At 35.8% G+C, this 16128-nt stretch overlaps 1 protein-coding gene across 4 annotated transcripts in view; it reads left to right on the top strand.

Annotated features, from left to right (window-relative positions):
• Positions 1-16128, top strand: part of DIAPH3 (diaphanous related formin 3) — a 210197-nt gene that overhangs the window by 190806 nt on the left and 3263 nt on the right. The window contains exon 29 of one of the 4 annotated variants that reach the window (XM_039568581.1): positions 14221-14266. The exons of the other annotated variants lie outside the window; for them this stretch is intronic. Within the exon in view, the coding sequence (XP_039424515.1) occupies positions 14221-14266 (46 nt within the window). The remainder of the gene's footprint in view (positions 1-14220; positions 14267-16128) is intronic. 4 annotated transcript variants of the gene reach the window in all.

Below are 16128 nucleotides of genomic sequence, written 5' to 3'. Positions count from 1 at the left end.
GCTTTTGTAAGGGAAGAATAGCTGTGGCATAAGGAAACATGTCACTCTACAAGAAATTACTGCTCCTGTTGTGAAACAATAACTGCACCAAATGACAGATTTTTAAACTGCCCCTATTTGAATATTTTAGCAATGCACCATTAATAAGTGTCTGGTATTTCTTTTAACTGAAATCAACTGAAAGTTATTTAAAAACCCTAAATCAAGTATTTTTAAATGAACAGTTATTTAAACAACATTACTTGGGGTGTTATTTGGGGTGTGGAGAAAGTAGCCATGCATGGGTTTGTTTATTTTGGAAAATTGTCTTTCTTTTAACTGCTTAAAAAGCAATAAATGCAGTGAAAATGAGAAAAATACTACTTTTTCCCTCATCATCAGTTAGCACAGTGGTAGTTACAATAAACTGATTCATGGCCAGTGTGGTGAAAGCTGATCTTGAAAGATTTGAAGATTCTTCATACACAACATCATGCAGAGTGGGGTGTGTTTTGCATTTTTTTCATTTCTCCAGGAGATGTCTAATGTCTCTAACTATCACTGGTCACTAGATATTTCCTAACACCTCTTTCTAAAAGGTGTTCCGCTGCATATCTTGTTAATTGCTGCTGTCCATTTAGCTATTCCTTACAGACTTAAATAAGTTCTACTACTCAATCGCTTCTGTTAGAAATTGTGGCTACCAGTGCATTGTGATAAATCTACCACAGTCGTAATGCTAGGCATTATAAAATAAACTATAAAATAGTGCTTCTCTGAAGTAAAATGGACAATACGGTACATTTGAGTTCCAGCTTATCACTCACAGGATATTAAACATTAAGGACCAAATTTTCAAATGAGGACAAGTGTAATGTTTCGTATTCATAGAAGTCAAACCTGTTAGTGAAGTAGCTACAAAGATAAAAATACAATTTCCTCCAACTTGAAAGAATGAAATGCAACAATATTTAGCTTTTCTCAGCTGTTGCATTTCATTGTTATTTTGTGAAATATGGCAACTAGTCAATGAAACAGTTTGCTCAAAGACTTCATTTTAAAAGTCTTTTCATTTTGGCTGAGAAAGCTAGTGGTTTTCTCCATGGAGATAGTATGTTTCTTTGATAACCCATGTATACTTGTAGCTTTTAACCTTCAAATTTTTATGTTAAAGCAAAAACAGTTTCAGGAATGGTGATTTCACATTAGTGACTTTTCTGCTTTATCCTGTTACAGTTATTTTTGTATTTCATTTATATTTTGTAAATACAGCAAAAAAAAATTTAATTAATGTTTTTGAGAATAAAATGCTTAACCAATGCTATATCTAGATTTATATTATTTCATCCAATTAAAAAAATCTCATGCTTTGGTAATAATAAAGGACATTTAATGAAACTTAAAAAGAAATAATCATTGGTAAAAAAATACAGAACATCAAAGAGATTGTCTTACAGTCGTGTGATTTCTTAATTTATATTTTTCAAAAATATTTTTTAAACTTTTTTCAACTTTTTTTTATCTTTTCTTCAGAAAGTGCAGGTGAATGAGTGGTTTCTTAAATTGGACCCAGCATCCTAATGTAACTTCCTATTGTTAAATGTTCCTATTTAGTGGATTTCATGACTCCAAGTCAAATAAGTGCATAGAATTCAAGTGCTGTTCTGTGCCTAGACTAACACCATCATAAATTTGGTTATCTGGCCTTTCCCTATCCTTTCTTTACCTACATGCTCTTGGGTGAAGCTGAAAATGTTTTTCCAAAACTCTCTCATCCATCATAAGTGCTCAATTCTTTCTAAGATGCTTTCTCATCTAATGCAAATTCACATGTAGTCTATGTTTTATATAAATAAAATTAACTGTATCTTGTAGTCATTTTATTACTGGTAGCTTACTAACCTGTCTTTTTAAAGAAGACTTAAATGCCATTTACGAGCAAGTGAAACTACAAAGGAAAGCAGCTGGTATAAACTAGAACTGGTGAAGGTCCCAGGGCTAGAAAGCAAGCTATCCTCTCTTTAGGACCTGCCTTACGAGGAAATCCTCAAGAAAGAATTGCAATTGAAACTACCTGATTGTTACAGAACTCAGAAAAGAAGTACAGTCTCCTCTTACTGATGGTCACGTCACCCCTAAAGCAGTAAAGAATCTGAACAGCAGAATTGTCTTCCCAAGGCAGGTGAGGACTCCCAGACCAAGATTTACCAGTCTTTCTGGCTGGGAAGTCACATCAGTGCACCCTCTGTAGCCAGCCACCTGCCCACAGTGCTGTTCTTACAGGTGTCTGTCTCTCATATACTCTGTTTAGCTACTTCAGCCCACTTCTCTTTCCAAGTTACACCACTTCTATTTGAAAAAAACATCTTTTAAAGACTATTGGTGAGAAATTACTGTTCAAAGCTGGCAGTTCTCAGGCAGGTATAGACACACGTAAAGCAGGTAAATAAACTTTATGTTCAGATGTAGATATAGTCCACTTAATTACATGGGATCTGTTTTGCTTGCCCTCACTATCTATTTTAAACTAATCTAAGCTAGGCTCTCTCTCTAATCGAAAGAAGCCAATAGATACCTAAAGTATGTGCTTTTAATTGTGCTCTGAAGATTGCCTTTTTCCCTTGACTAGTCCCTTGACAGTGCAATCTCTTTGCCATTATTGTTCTGCAGAGTCAGGCATAATGATTCTGCACCAGGACTACCATGCTCTACAATGATTTCATTATAGTGAAATACAGCACTAGTGGGTACATAGGATCCATAGATAACATTCCACACTTTGTATTACTCTCAGAAATTCTGTATTTTGTGTAATTAGTACAGTACAAAACAACCTCAGCCACCCACAAATAGATTTTCCTATAAATGAGTTGTCTCCTAAATTTGAAAAACCTTTCAACTGGATCTTCGTGTATCACAGTCCTTCCTATATGCACCAGTGAATATGGAGCCGTGTATAATCTGATGAGGAAAATGGGATTTCTATTTTAATTCAGATGGGCATAGGTAATTTGGATTCATTTCTGAATGAATGATGGAATATATGTTAAAGTCTGTTAAACAATGAAAAGATCGATGAAAATAGTCTTTTCAAAAGATTGAGTCTCAAGTAATGGCTTGTTTTTGTTTCATACCAAAAATAGCTTTGTGTGTTGGCATTTTATTATTATTATAATAAAATTCCTTTTATTATTTTCCCATGTTGAAACCTTAATGCTTTTCTTTACTAGTTGTTTAGCTTTATGTTTTATGGAATAATTCAAATTTAACATAATATTTAGTATGTTGTACAAGTAAGAGACAAATATTCTGCAATATATGCATACAATATGATTATAAGGCCCAATGAAAATATTTTGTTTACTGCTTATTTTGAATGGCAATGAGACTATATGAATTCAAGTAGGTGCTGTTATAGTTTTTGTCACTGCATACTATTTTTATGCCTTTTTTTTTTTAACTTTGTGAGTACTGCAGAAGCATGGGTGTTTTAGTTTTTGGGGGGTTTTTTGGTTTTTTAGAGAGAGTTCATAAAACATTTTCATGGAACTCAAATCACTTTTCTTTTAATACTTTCACCTACTAATCTATCTTACTTAACAAAAATGCATACAAACAGACCTAATCTCTAATAATCACAGGGCTGCCTTCCCATTTAAAGTATCATCTCTAAAGACTAAACTTAAACACTTAGTCCTCTGTGGATGTGAAATTCTTAAATTTAGATGTACACAACTAGAGTTTTGTAAGTTTTGCATGGCCAGGACTAAATCTAAGCCAATTTCAGTTTAAAGCAGTGATGATTTTCACATGAAGGGTAGGATTCCAAATACCAATGCAGAAATAAAATTTATTTTATATGCTGAGTTTTAAACCCAGAATATATTTCGAGTTTGTCAGAAACTTGCAAAGCTATACAAAAGTTTGGGTATCACAAATCTGTCAGAGAGAAGTGCCTAAACAACTATAAGAACTATGTCTACTGGAGATAAAGGTTAGTGAACACGAAGGGTGTTTAAAAAGGAAAAAATGATGATAGGTAATGGCTGAGCAGCATACTTAATAATGGTGTCTTTCACATTTACAGTTCCTGTCAGCATATTACATACTAAACAGAGTTCCCCCACTTATATCCAAACTGTTCACTGTAACAACCAGAATATAATTTATTTTAATTATATTCTTCATGTAGCCAGAAAAAGCTTTGTGCAATTTTATAGGTTTTGTTAAATAAGTGGTGAGATGGATACTCAGAATGGTCTGTCAGGCCTTAAAATCAGCAAATCTGTACCCTGTCCTCTCTCATAGGGAAGGTATGAGCTCAACAATCTCTTGTCTCTGTCCAGGCTAGGAAATCCTCCTTTTATGCAGACTTTGCTCCAGTCAAAAGTCTTTCAGGTACAGAAGTTACTTTTAGACGTCTGCAGTGTGGGCTCTCTTTACCTGTTTAAAGTATCTACATTAGGGTGAAATGAAGTACAGTTTAGAAGTGCTGGTTTCTCCTCATTGACTATGAAGGGAGCCTGAGGCAAGCAGCACAAATTCATTCAGTCCAGTTAATCTCACACTGGGATCAAGGGCCTTTGGTCAGGCACAAGGACGCACAGGACTTTGCATGCTCTTGTTACAAATAATTTTATACAACCCTGACGAAAAGAGTCAGGTTTGTTTCTGTACCTGCATTACGTATCCATAGTCAATGAATTATATCTATTTCGTAGTTGTAGCTATAATAAGGCTGGTTAAATTTGTAGCTTCTTGATTTAAATGTAACTGAGAATATTTCAAAGTATTCATTACCACAAAAAAGTTAATTTTTTAAAAAAAGGGAATGCATCTACACAAATGTAATTGAACTTTTTGCTTTAAGCCATATTCTGTTACATAACCAAAGAGTTATAAATTTATACATCTGCTTCAGCTTATTGAAACTGTCCTGATTTTAAGCTTAATTGCTGGAAAAAATCTGTTTGGCTAGTAAGCTCATAATAAGCAAAGATTTTGAAGAGATGTAAGATAAATTATCGAATGCCATAACTGAATTCTTAGAAATAGAGGATATTCTCCCTTTACACTCCCTTCCCCATAGTTTTCCTCAGTTATATTCCTGAAATAAAAATACATAAATATCTAGCTTACTATTTTTGCTGCAAAAATTTTTACAAATCTCTTTGGAGTCAGCTGAATTGTTATTCTTAACACTGCTGGCTAACATTGAGAATCTAGATAATAATACCAGGTGTATGTGGCATTATTTTATGACACAAAACTGAAAATTATATTTCTTCTATAGGATGTTGCTTTGAAATTAATAGTAACATGCTTGAAATTTGCATTTTAATAAATTTTCTTTAGATCACAGTGAGCTGCTGAACGTTGTGAGGTTTTTCAATAGCATTTGCCTTCTTCCTTAGCGTTCAAAGCTACTCAGGTGTAGCATTTCTCTTGAAATGAGCACTAATGAAGGTGCTAGAAAGGATTTGAGAATATACCTCTAGCATGTTTAGTATGAGTGACTAACTTAATTGATGAGTAGCTATGAGTTTACAGAATATATTTGTTCTAGAAAGAAGTATCATTTTAATAATTATTATGTATATTGTGTTTCCTAAAAGGTGTTTCTATCATCTCTTTAGAACATGGTGTGAGAAAACGAATTTTCTTTATTAGAACCACATAGTGATTGTGCCTGTGTATGACTGAGAGTAACCTATAGACATTCTGGTCTGAATGAATTTATGCTCACATAAAACTCTGTGTGTACCTTGTGTTCTAAAAAAATCTTTTCAAGTATTTTGAGTGGTCTTAAATCTTTGAAGAGTATCCACAGAACTTCTCCTGGCTGTCTAGTTCTAGTTTCTACAGTTACATATGGAATAATGGAGGGGAAAAGTGAGGAGATTTCTGAGCAGTCAAGTGATTTTCATCACAGACGGACTTGGATCTGGAAATAAGTTGTTTTATGGGTTGCGGATTTTTTTGTCTACACCAAGTTGGTATCTATAATCAGTACAGTTGCAAAGTAGTAAACACCAGTGATTCCACCCAACTGGCAAAGCTCACCCCAAAACAAGACTGCCAATGGCTGGTTTAAAGTCAATGAAGTGTCTGCACATCCACATGTGAGAAAGAATTTTCATTGCTTAGATGGGATCACATAGTAGGGACTTGGAACTAAAGTCTGGGCTTGGAACTAAAGTCTAGGCTTGTAGTGGGATGCATGCCAATATAAACCGATACAGTAAACAACTGAACAAAAGCCTAAAGAGGAAAAAAATGGAATTGTGTAGAAGTTTGCCTTTGAAGTCTGAAATCTGTCATGTGAACAGCTTCCTGATGGAATTTGATAATTCATGTATGCAATGGCAACTGAGTTTCTACACTATCTCCAGTTTTACTGGGTGTGCCAGGGTTGGCTTTTATGTTCTCCACAGCAGCCCATAAACTGCTGTGCTTTGTCTTAGCGACTGGTGATGCCACCAGACCTGTGTTTTGGCTGTTGCTGAGCTGTACTTGCACAGTGTCATGGCTTTCTCTCTGTCCACCCACAAAACACACAGAGCCATGAGGCTCAGGGTGGGCAAGAGGTTGGGAGGGGATGTCCAGCACAGCTGACCCAGGCTGGTGCTCTACTATATGATGTCATACTCAGCAATAAAATCTCAGGGAAAGGAGGAAAAGTTCTTTTTGAACATGTTCCCTTACAACCTTAACCCTATTTTAAAAGGACTACATTTTTTCCCAACTTCCTTCAGAAAGCCCCTTCACAGATTTTATGCTTTTATGTGTCATACTATGAATAATATTTAGTCGAACGCCCAGAGTAATTGAAGAAGGAAAAGCGTTCATGCTAATTCAGATAAACTTCAGTGGTCTCTGCTGTAATGTGTTGTTCTCTGAATTCTTGCACTGTTCAAGCATTTACATTTAACATGAGAATGCATTTGACCATGCATGTTACAGAGAAATAAGTTAAGCATATGTTTTTCTCTTTCCAAGTGACTGAACTTGTGTATTATTATTTTAATTACCCCTCAGGCAGTCTTCTGATGTGTGATTGTGTGCAGGTCAATGTTCTGAGAGTCCTTCAACATGACAGTTCACAGAATAATAAGCCTGTCATCACACCTTGATTCATTGTTACGTTGTTTCTTGGACTTTTTCTCTTACTCTCATTTGCCTAGCAACCAGATCACAAGTCTCATACTTATTATTCAAGTAATCACCCTCTGCAGCACATAGATGCATCAATTAAAGCTTTACAATGAAGTATATTGTTCTGTGTGGAATCCTCAGGTGTCAGGAATTAAAAATTGATTTTAAATGTTGCAGGCCGCATTCAAATGGCTCATCTGTGTTTATGTTAAACAAACAAGCATGCTAACAATTCTAAACAATAGAAAGTGGTAGGTCAAAATCATTAGGAAATGAATGATAAAATTATATTCTGTTCTTAAAGCACTTAGTCTTTTAGAGCTTCACCAATTAAATGCAGCTCTAACATGTCTGAGTGCCGAACATTTATTTTAGCTCTTTCTTCAGATGCAAATCAATTTAATATCTGCTTTATATGTTCTTACCTATATTCTTTGTAAACATTTTCTGGCTAATTTTCCGATTTGTATAAATTTCACAGCAATTTATTATTAGGATGAAATTCAAGTACCCAGAAGCTGTCAAGATGGTTCAGTGATTTAACGTTGGCGTCCTGCAGCTTTGACTGTAATCAGCAGATGCTCTGGCATTACCATAAATGTTTTCTTAACCGTCTCTGTCAAAAAAAAAAAAAGAGAGAGAGAGAGAGAATTTTTCCTGTTTGGAGTCTCCTGTTTCTGATTAAATTTGGTTTGGGTTCTTTTGCATAATTAATATACCATGATGATCTCTAACCACTTGTTTTTAATATAACCTTTTGAGCTAAACACATTTGCAAGACTGCTTCATAAGTCAAAACAGACAAAGGAAAAACAAGTCTATGTTTAAGAATCCTCTGTTTCCATGGCTTGGGAGGTCTTACTGCCTTCTGCTTTGTTGTCTCAGTGAGTATAAAGGGTTCAGGTTTTCAGTCTCAGTTTTTCATGTTCTATGTAATATTTCAAGTTTCTTTGTGAGCAAGAGGTTTTTTCCTGTATGTGCAAAGATGTGCTGCATTTTAGATTTTTTGAAATTTAAAAAAAACCCTCCTACATGGTAAGATTAACTTTTGTTAGCTAGTTATTTCTAAATAGTATTTGAGTGCAATTGATTAGGAAAAGAAGGAGGAAGCGCTACAGTTAGCTTCTGTTGTTTTTAACATACCAAAGTGGCTGCTGAGTGGTAGAATATAGGGCAGTAAATATGTTCATCATGTGAAAAGTGAATACCATTAATGATGTAAATACAGCATTTTGAATTCACAATGACTGGATTAATTACCCATGATAATGTAGCTTGAATCTGTCTTGTGGTATATGGAGGAATCACTAAAAGCCATCTTTAATTAATAATTCCTCTTTTAGAGACTGTTGAAATCAGTGTCCCTTTTCAGAGCAGTTTGTGAAACTTGCAGAGTACGGTTGTTGGTGTCAAATACACATATGACTGGATCTCGTGCAGAGTAGAAACATTCTTTTACTTCCCTGATTTTTCTCTCCACACATGAACAAGACCAACTTACAGTCCATCCCAAAGAGAGGGAATAATTAAGTGAAAGCACATAGCATTAATTAGAGCATCATATAGAGAGAGAAGAATTGTCAAAGGAATAAATTTATGCAATCTTGTAGAGTGAGGGAGAGATGAATCACTTTTCCTCTGCCTTTATTTCCCCATATTTACTTTTATGTGAGGATCTTCTTGAATATGTACTATTTCCTGCTCCACAGTTTCAGTCTGATGGTTAGAACACTTACAACTATTTTCTGCAGAGCTTTGTCAGAGGAAAGTAAGGACCATAATAATAATTATACGAAAGTTACATCAACTAAGATGATTCAGCTTCATCCCGTTTCCATCCAGTGTATTCATGAAGGCAATCTTGGATGTTGGTTTACGCAAGTTAAACTTCACAGTCAGGTCTGCTTCTTTCCTCTTAAAAAGCACCCATGCTATAAAGAAGCACAGATTAGAATTTGGAGGTCTCATAAATACTTGTCCAGGTTAGTAAATCACTACACTCTTCCCTGTCATAGCATTAACAGCATGCAGTGCTCTCTGTTGCTCTTCTTCCAGAGACTCTTTTAAAAACGTTTAAAATGAGAGGTGCCTGAGAGCCGTACGCTATTCTTGAAATCTTTTGAATGATAGTGAATGACAGCCCACTGTGACCGTGTCCTGTGTGGGCAAGAACTGCCCCAGGACATTGGTCCTGTGCCTCTTACAGCAATGTGAGGAGATCGTGTTTCTATTCAAGTTAAAACTAACACCCACCTAATTTACTTTCAGCTCTAGCCTCTCCTCTTTATGCCATTCCCAAAAGTATTTCCAGGACTCTGTCGATCTCCCTTTTGCTTAGAAATAGTTTAATTCCTTAGGAGAGAAAAACAACAGATGATGAAAGAAAGATAGTTTTTCTTGTTGGTTTGATCTGATATTACAAAATATTTGTATTCAAACTTAAGGCAGTGCGACCTACCAGTACTCTGACTGCTGATATAAACCTGGGAATGGAAGTTTGGGATAAAAATAAGAAATAAAAATCGTATGGGTTTGTAACAGCAGGTGGAATAGCTAGGGAATATCTTGTAAACATTTGATATCAAGAGTAGTGAATAAGAAATAATGATAGTATTAAACTTTTAAGGCAATTACTAGACATAGATACATAGAATCATAGAATGGTTTGAGTCAGAATTGGCCTTAAAGATCATCTAGTTCCAACACCCACTCCATGGGCATGGACACCACCCACTAGATCAGGTTGCTCAGGACCCCATCCAGCCTGGCCTTGAACATTTCCAGGGGCGGGGCATCGTTTTTGTGGGGTTTATGGGTTTTGCTTGTTTAGGCTTTTTTTCAATGTGTATGCTGAATAGTAAATACTGAACAGAAGCAACAACAACATTTAGAACTGCAGTGAGTAGAATCTCATAAATATAAGGTCAGTCTTTAAGATTTGCTTTGTTGTTTGGATTTGTTGGGGGTTTTATTTTCCAGAGGTAGGAGGCTTCCTACTGTGTTTTTTTTCCGCTACGGTTGGTTAAAGAAGACAAACTTGTGTGTTTCTTTTCCATTTCAGTTATTTTCATCAGCATGTTGTTTATCATTCCCCATTGCAGCTGCTAGTGGCTTTCCTTTGATGGCAGCAGTCTTTATGCATATTCCTGAAGTTTTCCATCAAAGTGCACCTTGAAAGCAGTATTCATCTATAGCTAGGTGGTTTGCAGATAGGTTTGGAGGCTAAACGTGTCTACTGCTCAAAGGCAGTTTAGTTTGTGGGTTCTACATTAATTATCATCAGCCAAATAGAGGGTAGCTCTAGACTATGGACCTCTGTGTATCTTGTCACAGATCACTAACTTATCATTTTTGACTGTTAACTCTAAAGACGATTTGGAATGCAAGCTGCAATATACTTGTGAACAAAATAAAACAAGTAATAAACCACATTCCAGGAATTTAAAATACTCTAAAACATGTTAACTTCCAGTTTTATTATTATAATTTCCTGGTTATTTCTCGACTTGAAGAAGAGAAAAAGTTGATGTTTGTCCTATTTGTACCTTGAGAGAAATCCTGTAAACACCTAGGTTGTGGATTGTTTCTTCCCACTGAGGTCTGAAGACCCCATGCTACTGGTATTCATGTAGATCAATATTTATCGTTTAACCCCCTTTGCCTGACATAAATAATAAGATTGATTTATTGGTTATTAATACTAAAGTTATGCCATATGATTTATCCATTTTGAAATTAAGATACTTAGAATTTAGTTTTTCAAGGATGTTTCAAACCATGTGCTCTAAAAATCATTAATGACCACAAAACAGATTTCTGTTTTGGAAATTTCCATTTTTCAGTTTCCTAGAAACTGCCAAATGTGCCTTCTTTTGGGGAAAAATGCATGAAAAGACACAGGAAACCAACTGTAATTCAGGGTGAAATAGGAAGAATACCAAACTCCTAAGTCTGAAATACTCATCTTCTGAAGACACCTGCAGAGGTTTCTTCTCTCACTGACCTTGGGCGATTTCTGTCAGCAGCTTGATCCACACTCTTGTTCTTTTATCATCTTGACAGGCACTCAAGACTTTTATTAAAATCCCAGTAAATTAAAGTTGTATTTCTTGTAAAAAAAAGTCATTGTCTTATCAAAGGTGAGAACATACTAGTTTAAACAGAGAAATTGGTTCCAACTCATTGCAATTGCAAGGTATCTTTGGAAAAGATAGGTAAAAGTTTGAATGGAGTGATCAGCATGAACTGAAAGTAGTCTTTGAGAAGACGTAGGTAGGAAAGGGATTAAAAGAATTTTTAAAGGCTTTACTTTAGGGCCAAGTAAAAGGGAGCTGGTCCAGCATAGTTCCTCTCGTCAAAAATTAGTTTGCTCACAGTTTGTAATTGACTTACTTTGAAATTTAGTTTCTATAAATTCTCTGTATTAGTCACACTGTGTGCTGACATACTCTCTTCTTGCCTTTGAAATGCACATAGTGCATATTCACTATTTTAAAAAACTGTCTCATCTAAATTGAGCTTACTGATAGTGTTTATTCCTTATGTTTCACACCTTTTTAATGCAACACTCAAGAACAGCAGCAACTATTAAATGAAATATGCATAGTTTAAAAAAGAAATGTTCCAAATATCAGTAACACTTTTTCATGTCTCATGAATTATTGTCTGCTTTAGATTAGTAGAGTTGTGAGCATTTACTATGAAATACTAAGGTGCAAGAAATTACTTATCAAGCAAAGGTCTTTTGAGTACAGCTCCCACTCCTTTAGGTGTTAGGGCTGGAGCTGCCCATTCGAACTGAAATAAGTCATGCAACACACAGTGCTCCTTCAACCAGGGACATTGTTCAAGCCTACTCTTGTCGGTCAGAGACATTGTTGAAAAAACATGAAATCAATAAAAAGTATTTAAAATATTTTCCATTAAACTATCCAGAAAGGAGCTATCCCATTTTTTTATGAGTGATCTTACATAGTACAGATGGACCTTATAGCTATAGTAGTCTTTCATATTATGTCTAAATTCTGATTCTGAGGGATAAGGCAGACTTTGAGAAGAATCAAGAAGTCTTGTTATGTTCTCACACCAGGGCTAAGGTCTGGGAATGGATTTCAGAAGGCCAACCTTGGGCTGTAAAAATGTCATTAAGGGAAAATTGGGTGCCTGAAAAATCATGGGGCTCACAACTCTCTGGTGTCTGGGGCTCTAATAGGGGTTAGTGCAGGAAACAAGACTGTGGTTTCAAAATTGAGAGGAAAACATGAATTGATGATTTTCTTCTTGACATTTCTGCTAGTAAGAAGCCAAGAGTTTGGAATCTGTTTATTTAGATGGAACATATGAGGATATACCCCAGTATCCTTATGATATCCATGGTGTGTGACCATTGTCTAAGTACAATGTCACTTGTTAAGGTTGCACTGGGACATGCATGATGGTGTGGTCAGTGTAATTTGTGGGAAATGGACAGGACTTCCACACAGAGACTGAGTTGCGACAAGCATTTCAGCTTGTGGGAATGCTATACAGCTGCATCCAGAATTAGCACATGGCACTACTGTCAAAAATACATTTTTTTTCCCCTGATGTTTTGCTGGGAAGATACACGAGCACAGCATGAGCATGGTGTAGCTTTTCCGTGAGTTTGAGTTCCATGCATCAGGGATGGAGAACCAGAGACAAGCTATGGCACCACACTGGGGAGCCAGTGGTAAGAGTTATGGCTAGGGCTGTTACTTTCTCCAAGCCAAAGCCATTTGGCACGGGAACATTCCTTCAGAGTATTGTCTAGGACAGGCAAGTCATTATGTAAAAATAATTTGCATTGCCAGTAATGTCAGTACAGGTGGGCTTTAGAAAATGTTGGCATGGACATAGCTTCAGGAATATGATGTAGCATGTGGAACACAAGTCAGCAAGATCAGAAATATTCCACTGGGGTTTTGAGCATTTTTCCCTGTTAACTTGGTAAGAGATGTAATGAGGTTGTAACTGCAATTGTTCTTTTTGTGTTACAATTTTGTCATGCCCTACTTTGAGATGTATGACTGTAATATGAGCATATAATGCCATGCAATGCAGTTCTCCTTACTGTATTTGCAACTTCATTTTTCAATCAGTCTACAAGTATTTACATAAAACCGAAATATGTCCTTTAGTATGAAGACTTTTACTGAGAAACTACGTGATGAAATAAAGCTTTTCAACATCCTTTTTAATTTTAAATATTTATTAGTTGTTTTAAAAAAATCTATGTTGACTTTAGTGAGTCTCTTGCAATCATTTTTGTTCTCTATTAAAGGTAATATATAACACTATTATGCAGGATTTTAAAATCTCCAACTGATCATGTTTTTCTTCCCCAAGTTCACAGCAGGCAGGTCTCATACTACAGATTTTTTTTTGTTCAGATGCTAGTGCACAATTTCCTTTTTCTGAATATGAAGTATGTAGCCTTTAACAGATTATAAGCATACCATTATAAGTTGTTCTATGTTAGGACACCATTTAAACTGTGGAAAGCTATGTCAAGCACAATTTTCTGTCAACTGAATTTCCTGAGCATTGCTGTTAAAAGTTTTGTATCTAGATGATAGTAACTATTTGGCTTTAGGTTTTGTGAATACGGTTTTGGAATGCTTTTGACTAACAGCAATGTTAAAGCAATTAATATCTGCAAAAACTGAATTTGAATAGGTGCGGAGGACCCACAAAAGTTCAATATTGAACAAGGGAAAGAAAATGTCATGGAATCTGGACACTGAGACTTTTGTAGTGTACAATGTGATCTCTGCCTAACCCGTGCCTTGAAGCATCCACTAGCAGTAAAGTCAAAACCACTATGGGTTATCACTGAGCATTTAGAAAACTTAATCATGAATTCAAAGTTACTGCTTTTTTTTTTTTTTTTTCACCTGCATAGTGGTTGTTATGATACAGGTGAATGACAGATTTCGATTGTTGAAAGTGACCAAATAGTAGAATCTTGTCTCAGCTACTTTCAGTATATAGAGGAAATTAGTAAGTTCTGTCTTTATCCAGTGATTTTTAATGTCTGATTTATTTTTGTCTTGCTACTGCTGGAAGATGCGCCTTGCTACAGTAGGTGGACAAATAGTGCATCTCCGAAAATGTAAGCTTTCTTCTTCACAAGAATTCATGCATAGTGTCTTTCCATGAGTAGTTTTCGTTTCACCTTCTGTGTGTTTAATTATATTCAATTCTTTAGAAGTGTATTTGAACCAATACATGTGTGTAAATACATTTTGTTTCAAATAGTTGTCAAAAAGCACAAAACAAATTTATGTATGTCTGTGATGTAATGGTTCAAAGCATTTTGGGGAAAGTCTGTTAATACCTATATGGTTTGTGGATTTTCTGTGTGCTCCCTTGTTCTAGAAACGTAAGTGGCCATTGTCACTAAACCATCTCCTGGCTGTTTGGGCAGCCATATCAAATACTGTCTTCAGAAACAGGTCAAATTCCTGCTTATGACTGGTTATGGTTTCTTGCTCTCACATGTATATATGTGAATTCCAAAACTTCATTATTCTGCTGGTTCAAGGTTTTAATGTCTAATAGCAGTAAACTAATGGCTGTTTATCCTTGTACTTACTTTGTTAGTTAATCATGACTTCCAGCTTTTCTTGCAAGTAAATAACTATATACTTTATACTTTTTCGTACTGAACTAAGGAAGTACAGGTTTTCCACAGTTGTGGTCCAAGTTGCATGCTAACCTGCAGCAGTTTGCAGGCACGTAGTTCTGAATTCACAGGCAAGATGCACTGGCTTTTTTAAACCACTCACTTCAACAGTGACAGGTTAAAAATTAACTTCTTTGGTTTTACCACTATAGCACAGAATTTGAGGGAGGTGAGGTTACAATCCCACGTCAGGGCAGTGGAATGGATCTGGTACCAAATCACCAATGCATGCAAGTTTTGAATCAGTGTGTGAAGCAGTATAGAGTGTATAAGAGTTTGTTTTTAACACAAATAATTTTATGCTGGCTTAAAATAAAAAATTGAGGAATTAGTGAGACTTTTTACCTTTATAGTGGCTAACTAATTTTACACTTTGATTTAAAGAGAAGTGGTCTTTGATAAGAATGCCACAAGCAGCACATGTACCTCAAGTATCACGGCAGTTAATTATTTAGGTGCACATTTACTGAAGTGAAATCTAGGGCTGTAAGTAAATTTGTATGCTTTCTGAGCCAGGTCTAGCAAAGTTCAGGGTTTCTGAATGAAATTCACAACAGCCAATTTGCTAAGCAGGGAACTGCCTACCTTAGCATCTGCTAATACTGGACTTGCACTTAGGCATAGCAATGCTATGTGAAGTTCCTCCTTGATTGAAGTACATAAATGGTAAAGATGCCACCTGATTTAAAAAGCAGCTAACAACTTTGAGATGGTAATACTGGATTTAGATAAAATATATGTGTCCAAGTAGTATTTTTTTTAGTTGACTCTAGCTGCTCAGTATTATTTGTAGCATGGCTGAGACCAAAGTGTTCTCATTATTAAGGAAATGCTACTAATCACTAGCATGAGACTTTGTGATTTTTCTAGTGAATCTTGATGTCATCATTGCTAAGGAGATGAAGCAAGAACTACTCATGTAAACTAAAAACTTTCCTAATGCCATTTTTCGTTGTTGCAGAACCCTTCAGACCAAAGAGAAAGGCTGGTCATTCAAGTTGAATATTCCACTCACTAGTCTATGCCTAGAAGTTCACAATTGCCGTTAAGAGGGGAAAAAAAAGGCACAGCTGTCTTCAGCTTTACTCTGTCCTATCACTATGCAACAATTCCAGATTGTAGGCAGCAATTTATGGGATATGCTAAAGTGCAAGCCTCAGTTAGTTACTGAGTTTCAAAGTGGTAAAAGAGCTGGGATAGATCCCAAGAGCTGCTACTTACTAATAGCTAGCTTGCAGCAGTTCCTTGCTTTGACTGCAGCTGTGAGTCTCACTCTAAGGCACCTCTAC

This window comes from Corvus cornix, chromosome 1 (assembly GCF_000738735.6).
Source record: "Corvus cornix cornix isolate S_Up_H32 chromosome 1, ASM73873v5, whole genome shotgun sequence".
In the NCBI taxonomy this organism is placed as follows: domain Eukaryota; kingdom Metazoa; phylum Chordata; class Aves; order Passeriformes; family Corvidae; genus Corvus; species Corvus cornix.
This window is presented reverse-complemented; position numbering and strand designations above follow the sequence as displayed.